Below are 8,469 nucleotides of genomic sequence, written 5' to 3' on the forward strand. Positions count from 1 at the left end.
GATTTGCAAAGAATACCCAAACTTCATTTACAGCATACCGTAACAGGTACCACTTTAAAATAAGGCACACTTATAAACACTTTATACTGTGGAACTAATGGTTTTATGACAACAACCAAACAAAACTGTCTTCACTGGTGGCAGATTACAGATTTATAAATAGTGAATGTAGGATTTAACAATTAATAAACCATTAGTTGCAAAGTTGAAAAGTGGTACAGAAATTACCTTTTTAAGCACAATGTTCCTCTCAGCAATATAGAAGGCAATCCTTACCTTTATGCCGAGTCAAATAAGATGGCTTTATCAATTTGTTTCCGTACATGCTAGAGATTAATTACAGCAGGCTTAAAAAGCGATATCATACAAATATGTTGGAAATAGAGTTTATTCAACTGTGTTTGGTTTCCTCACAGTAAATCCAAGAGCAGTTACTGAGTCAAAGGCCACAAAAGAAATCACGATGAAATGAAAAATGACCTAAACAAAATGTGATATTCTAATAACATAACTTCAATCAACATGACACTACTGTCAAGTCGACTTTGTATTGGTAAGAAGCATTTATCAAACATGGCAAACAACAACGTAACAATGAAAGCACCTTAACTGCAAAAGCTGTAGTTTATTATCAAAGAATGGTACCATTGGTTGCATGCAAGTAATGCAAATGTTGTATACAAATCAGCAATGCGCATGACAGTGGACAGCTAGGAATTAGGTAAAGAAACAATTTGACTCGTGATTTCAAGAAAACATCATCCTATCATCTCAAGGTTTAACTGAGCAAAGTAAAAAGACATCATACTATTTGCATCAAGGCTCCATTTGAATTTGAAGACAATGGCAGACACGAGGAAACAGCACTGTTATTTTCCTTAAAACCACTTTGATTCATTCAAGATGTTGAAAATGTGACTGCTGTGTAACTGCTATTTTACATTTGTTCATCATTTCTCACATTAGGCATTATACACTGTAATCTGAGTACGCAGTCCTTATTTGCTGGTCCTTTGCACAGCAATGGATGAATTATTGTACCCACATTATATAATACATGCTAAACATTAGAACATACAAGACAGACAACAAAATTACACTACGATTGAATTGAGACATTGGAAACATTGTTTACTCCATTGTGTCTGTATTCAATACAATCAAATGCAATGGAATGTTTAAAGTGTGTGTTTTACTATGAATTCATTTTTATTCATAGAACTTTTGGTCATTAACTCTTTATATTTTTATTTTTTTCCCCTTTTTTTCTCCTTAATGTTTACTTCAACAATGAGAATATTCCTTCATATCTAGAGCCAAATATTTGAAACGTTCGTTTGATGCATATTTTGCGAGATATGTTTATATGTAAGATTTGCTAAATTGATTTGCTAAATTGTTGATGACTTGTCTTGCCATCTAGTGTATCTCAAATTTGCCCAGCTCTTGATTTACTCAAGATATATATTTAATTGATGAAGAGGCCATTACAGTACCCCTGGTTTGCATACTACTTATGTGCAAGGACATGTGAGTACTATGAAAGGAGGGATACTATGACATTAAAATGGGCTGAGCTGTGCCATGGCAGTTAGATAAGTGGGTCATGGAGAGGCCATGGATTAAACAAGGACCTCCCTCCTTATTCAAACATGATATCTGAAGCAACGCGCAGGCAGTTGGAGGACTCAGGAGGCATGCTGTTATGTGTGACGTTGTTGGCGTCCAGACGCAGATGCTTCAGGTGGGAAAAGTTGGAGGGTGTAACGTACTTGCAGAAACTTGCCAGGTCAAACTCTACAGAGAATCAAAAATAGAGAGAAAATTATAGAAGTTGGTAGAACAACAAAAGACTCAAAAGTTATATATATACAAATAATATGCATTTTAACCCCCTTATACTGGGGGGACCTCTAGTAGCACTACTGAGCACTGTTTTTTACTAATGCGTCCCTGTTTTGTTTTTACTGTGCATGTGTACTGTGGTTATACGCCATTCTGCTAATCGACAGTTGGTGGCAATGACACACAAAGAAGCATAGCAATGCAAAGGCAATGAAGAAGAAGACTGCAAGCTAGCAAACATGGATGCAAACAATGCAGAATTTAAAATATTCAAAAAGTAGGCTTGTTTTATGTTTTATGTTCATGTTATGTTTTATGAGGACGGAAATGCATTCAACACTTTTGTTGGACCTAAAGGATACACACAGGGCATTTTGGTGAGACATGCTAAATGTAAACATAACTTAAAGACATTTAGAGTTGAACAATGCTTTTCAGAGAGTATCATAAAATACCAATAAGTAAAGATTGCCACTCACTGTTGATCTCGTTGGCCTGGAGGTAGAGTTGCTCCAGCTGCTCATTGATCTCAGGGATGGACTGCAGTTTGTTGAAAGACAGGTCCAGCTCCACCAGCGATGTCACATTGAACACTCCAGCAGGGAGTCCGGAGTCCACCAGCTTGTTGTGGGAGATCCTCAGGTACTGCAGTGAGGGCAGCTTGCTCAGGTATCCTGCTCCGACACTGTCAATGTCGTTGTAGTCAGCATAGAGGATTTCTAGTGAACTGGGGACTCCGGCTGGCAGCTTCTTCAGCTTGTTGTGGCTGACATCCAGGGACAGCAGCTTCTTCGGCCCTTTGAATGCGCCCGTGATAGCATCAGAGGTGAGCTGATTGTGCTGAAGGTTGATTGAGGTCAAATTCTCCTTGTCGGTCAAGAGTCCAGAGGGGAACTTGGACAACTTGTTGTGCATCATCTTCAGCTCATCAAGGGACTTTGAGGGAGGGATGACTGGCTCTGTCAGGTTGTTGTTGCTGAAGAATAGCTTCTCCAGGCCTGTGAGTTTGTCGATTGTGCCCTTTGCTATCTTAGCATTGGTAATCTGATTGTTGTCAAGTACCAGCCAGCGAAGTCCATCAGTAATATTATCAAACACACCTGCCTTGATCTCTTCTATCAGGTTGTTCTGGAGGTACAGGTACTTGATCCCTGTTGGGACTATAGGAACAAACTTGAGCTTGCGGCTGTCACAATACATGGCGCTGGGGAAGCTGATTGGGCAATCGCATTCTTGATTACAGTTGGGCCCTGAGGGTCCTAGCATGGAAACAGGCTGGTAGTCGTAGTCATAATACTGGCACAGGGCCATGCTGACCATTGCGACCAACAGGGGTACACGGAGAGGAAACATGGCTTCTGGGGATCCAATAGAAAGACAGGAAGGGGAGGCAGGGAATAAAATAGGAAGGTTAGAGGGATCAAGAGCAACAAAATGTAAACTAATAACCATAAACACAAAATGAGACATAAATGGATTTGTTTTGTTAAAGCCAGTTTCATGGTAAGAATTCTGGTGGAAAATTGGGATTTTGACAATTATTTTATTACAAAATAAAGAAAATTGAAGGACAAAAGAAATATAAAACAAAACTAGAACTTCTAAACTATAATACTAAAAAGATGTCAATCCCCTTCCTCTCTACATACACCATATTGCCACACCCACTCCCCAGAGTATAATAGAGTGTTATATAATTGGTCAAGAGTTCATGTCAACCGATTCGAGACCAATGAGTCCTAGATTCCTTGATTCAATTGTCTGTGTCGAGCCACATCATTACAGCTGCAGCTTGAACCAAACTGCATTGCTCCCAGCACCACTTAATCTATCAACTTGATATATTACTACGTAAACCAGCCATGGGAGCAATAATGCAACACAGATTAGCGAAGAGCACACAATAGATGTATAAACTACACCAATCGTCAACATATGTTTTATGTGTGAAACACAAAAAAGTGATTTTTGCCCGTTGTTAAGTGTATTAACAATTTAGCAAATACAGTGAACAAGGAACAGGCATAACTAGTGTAGGATCGTGACTACAAAAGCAACACTGCAGCCAATGCAAAACCAGAATGATTCATTCCAGACCCATGAAAAATGCAGACAGAAACTGGATCCAAGTGCAACAGCTTGTTTTCCAGTCCAAGTCTAAAGTCACCAAAATCTAAGAAACAGTCCTAAAAATGCACTGTAGATCTATATAAACATGCAAGATCTAGGCTAATACACTGTTGTTGATTTTCCTAAAACAATATGCAAATCATCAAACTTCTACCACTTATTTTTTGTTCCATTCACTGGTATTCTTGCCTTCTCTGTTGCAGCACTAGCCACTGCCCAAAAAGCCTAGCAGTGACAGCTGATAATCCCATCCGGAAAACAGAAATAAAGTGGAATAATCAAACAGGAAATCACAAATCCATGCCTCCATATGCAAGCTTACCTGTGGTTCTCTCTGTTCGTGTGCGTGGGGTGGAGGGCCAGTAGGTAAGAACAGTGTGGTGTTCAAAAACTGGAAGTCTCTGGAGAAAAACACAGAGAGAAAGAAGGAGAGAGGGGGAGGAGAGAGAGAGAAGGGTAGATGGAGAGACAGAGAGGGAAAAAAGGAGGGGGGGAGCTCTTCAGCAAACTGGAGTCAGGTCGTCATATTAATTGAAGATGTCATCAGTATGAATGTCTGGTGGAGCATCATCCAGAAACTGCTGTTAACTAACCAAGAGCAGGTGCAATAAGGAACCGGAATATTACACTACAAAAAAAGGTAAAAAATGTATGATGCTCCTAATATTACCTTTTCCACCTTTTATCACCTTTACAAACTGCCCACTTCTAGTAATTGTCCTCCAAACAGCCACCCCAAAGTGTGCGCAAGCAAAAACTGAGGTTGAAGTTGGGGTAGGCTGTTTGTGGAAAAGTCTAAAGAGCTATGTGTGGAAAAATGTGAAAACGATCTCTGGCAGCCATTTAACCCAGACGCTGGTTATGAAGAAGAAGAAATTCAGCTGTACCTCTCGAGCTGTGAATAAGGCTTTGGAAAATCTGACAAGAAAGGTTATGAGACGGCCAGAGAAGTCTTGCATAACACTTGACGCAAACATTTCTTCTCCTCTGTTTTTGACTCAAGGCATGGCACTGTAACTGTAGGTTAAAGCAGATCCAATTGATCCCATATGCTATGAATTCTTCCACTTTTCATTCTTATACTCCCACATTTTTCTTCTCCACAAGCCCATCATCCTCTGTATTATATCTGTATATACAAATAGAGAGACAAATGAACAAAATGGACCCAAGGTGGTGTTCCACTTATCTGATAGGTGCAGTTGAGGAAGGGGGTGGGGGAGATAAATGGCCAAATGTTTCTCCCATTTGTTGGTGGACGTCCATCACACCGCCAGAGTAAACCGGGAATTGACGCCTGGATTTAATTGGTCGCAGTGCGGTCTGTTACTCTACTCACATACCATTCTAAGAGACCTTCTTGGACGCATTTCTTGTGTGTGGAAAACTTTCATAACTCACATTCTAACTCAAGATATCTGATTTCCCAAGATATGAAAGAAAAATATGCATGTGCTCATTTTGCATGCTTTTCTTTTTCTCCCACAGCAGAAAATCAATCTGTGTATGTAAAGATTTGTGTCACTCGAATCATCTTTTTCATTGACTTATGCATTTGTAAGAAATACCATCATCAATCTCACAGATCTAAAAACACCATTTTGAGCGGTCTGTGATTTAAAAGAAAAACATTTTGTTTTCTGTTTAGGTTTGAATTGCCTAGCTTTGGCGATTTGCCTCTGATAACACTCACAATAGTTCATGCTGTTACACAGAGTATAACAAAATGGAAGAGGAATGAGGCATGAAGGGAAGGGTTTAACCTTGTGTTGTTTGAACCAAAGGGTGCTGTTGTAAAACTGTGTTTAGCAGACTCCCATGCATCTCCAAAATCTGCTGAGTAAAATGTTAGAAATTATAGGATTGATTGCACAAACTGTGAGTGTTCCTTTAATGTAGATGGTGAACTTTTCAAACATGGGAAAAGTGGTTGGAAACAGAATGAAGACCAAAACAACCTGTCACTTAAGTACACAAAGTATCTCAAAACCTCCATAATGAGAAAGCAAGTGGTAATTTCCAACAGTTAGTCATCTAAGCAAACTTAAAGCATCTCAGGTTTTTGTTGTGAGAAGGTAAAAAAATTATGTATAACTATTTCCTCTCTCTGCAGCATTCAATGAAGCCTTATATTTATTTATTATTTTTCCCCATCTGTATTTCTTTTTCTGAGTTATTTCTCTTTATCTTCAGAACTTCTGAACTTCTGTTATGAATAATACACATGAGATGACCCCCTCTTTTGACTTTTTACATGTGTGTCTCTACTGGAATTCAGTGACAGATGACTTTAGAGTCATAGTAGATGCCCCAAAGACCATATGAGCAAGTCATTAGTACTGTTGGGTCAATAGTTTAGAACCCTTTAAAGGTATTTTAACACATGTACACAATCAACCGAGAAGCAATGAAGGTGTTTAACATGTATCAAAAACTTTATAGAATCTCATTTTATCAAGTCCTGAATATAATCATATTCTTTAAATGTTTTCTGTTTTCATTTGAACAAAACAAACCGGTGTAGTGATATTGGGTTTATTTTAATCTACATGCATTAATCACAGTTTCTTACAGTGGAGATCCTTGAGTACCATTGCCCTGCTGATTATTGGTTCTAGTTAGCCACTGACACAATCTGTGAGAAAAATGTAAACGAAAGAGTGAATTCTAAACCTTGAGTTGAAACCTGTTTATAACTGACAGTCAGTGTATTGAAGATCTGTCAAACATTAGAAAGCAAACTCCAGTGTAAAGTTATTTTCTACATAAGCAATATTTTGGAAACACACAAATAAATCATTATTAATCATATGGTTGTCTGTCAGGTACAGGGATGGATTGTATTATTATTTCCACTAAGAATCAACACCCCATTCTGCAGCTTTCACTCAGTTTAAATTGCTGGTCTCTGGCAACTAAAACAGTGCTGAGTAATAAAACCATATGAAGGTCAATCTCAGGCCACAAGCTTTCCAAGGTTACTTTGCTGTGTCCCTATTCAGGAAAATGTTGTGCTTGAACAGAAAGAACAGTAAAGTTCATGCCTTCTGTTATCTACAACTTGCACTGGATTTAGTCTAACTCTAGAGATACTCTATATGTATATTGATACAAACTCCTGATATGAAATAGTCATGTATTATTTCCTGAATTTAAGAGCTGACAAAGATTTGCTGAACTCTCTGTTAAAGAACTGACTGCTGCACAATGGACTGTGGGATAATGAGGGCTGCAAAGGATGCATTTTTGTTTAATTATGTCCTCCAAATTCAGGAAAAAGAAGGCTGCACTTTCAAAGATCCAATGCTTGATTCTCTACCTTGATATACACCTATACAGTAATATGCTACTTGCCCAGTGCAAAGGGCCAAGTTAAATGTGTGGCTAGTCTTTCATATAGCGAATGAGCCACAGCTGGTGTCATATAGGCCCATACAGCACAGGTGGCTCATTAAGGTTCTTTTGAAGCAATTATTTCTCTCTTTTCTCGAGGTTGTACCTGTTATCTTACATGCTATCGTGCACTCCCTGCAGACGCCCCAACCAACCAGTAAGAGTTAATACTGCAGTGACGCCAGTTTTAGGAATTAGGCAACCGATTTTAAATTTGAACACACAAATTGTTCGTTTAAACCTGCATTTATAGATTATTTGGCCACCTGGGAACAGCACAACTAGATGCGAATACTGCACTGACCTATTATCACCTTATAAAGTTGTTGGTGATGGTGGTGAATGTTGAGCAGTTGCCAATTTGCACATTCGGCAGACACAGACCACCATTAGCATTCATTTTGAGTTCGCATTTCTGGCCACTGGGCCAATGTATGTCCAATATTCACTATCCTATCTAGCTCTTTAGCTGCAGTTCTCCACAGTGTTCTCCAGCCAGTTGCTAACTTTGTCTGTTTGTTGTTTAGTGCTAGGCAGGCTGTGTAGTTTCTTTTTTTTTTGTTGCTAAAAAAGCTGTTTACTGCTGTTGGAAACAGAGTTGATGAGAACAGTGAGACTGAACCAAAACAGTAAAGCTATGGGCCATAAAACTAAAACAATGAGCTTAAAACTGCAGAGTTGGGTGGTAATTCTCTGTGGGTTCGTCACTATGAGCAACGCCTTTCAAAGTACACATTTAATCCATTGTTGTCAAACTATTGATTGAAGCCACTTTCTCTATAGGAGACACATAAATGATCATTGATCATCATGATCAAGGTACATTTCAAAGGGCAAAGAAAGGACAAAGCCCTCAGATACTAAATAAAAACAGCTTTCTATTGGTCCAGACACAGTTCACATTTGTGCCCTTCATCAGGAAACTGCCCAAAATATTTATTTCTTTGAGGTTGGTGTGTTTTTACCTCTGTTACTGGCAGAGTTTTTTGTGTGAACCCAGACAAGCTGTTCCAGACTGTTTGCAGAGTGGAGGATGGAAAACAGACATTTTGTCATTGTGCTTAGTCACTGTGCTTCTTCTCCTTGAATGTGTTGATGTCT

At 38.9% G+C, this 8,469-nt stretch overlaps 1 protein-coding gene across 1 annotated transcript; it reads right to left on the bottom strand.

Moving 5' to 3' along the window:
- Window positions 1–370: 370 nt before the first annotated feature.
- On the bottom strand, window positions 371–4,350 carry lum (lumican). The gene is made up of 3 exons (XM_070928976.1): window positions 4,298–4,350; window positions 2,325–3,203; window positions 371–1,797 (listed from the first exon to the last, which is right to left on the bottom strand). Exons 2-3 carry the CDS (start codon window positions 3,196–3,198, stop codon window positions 1,643–1,645), a joined length of 1,029 nt encoding a protein of 342 aa, XP_070785077.1. The 5' UTR covers window positions 3,199–3,203; window positions 4,298–4,350; the 3' UTR covers window positions 371–1,642.
- Window positions 4,351–8,469: the final 4,119 nt, after the last annotated feature.

The sequence above is a fragment of the Enoplosus armatus genome, chromosome 22, assembly GCF_043641665.1.
Source record: "Enoplosus armatus isolate fEnoArm2 chromosome 22, fEnoArm2.hap1, whole genome shotgun sequence".
In the NCBI taxonomy this organism is placed as follows: Eukaryota; Metazoa; Chordata; class Actinopteri; order Centrarchiformes; family Enoplosidae; genus Enoplosus; species Enoplosus armatus.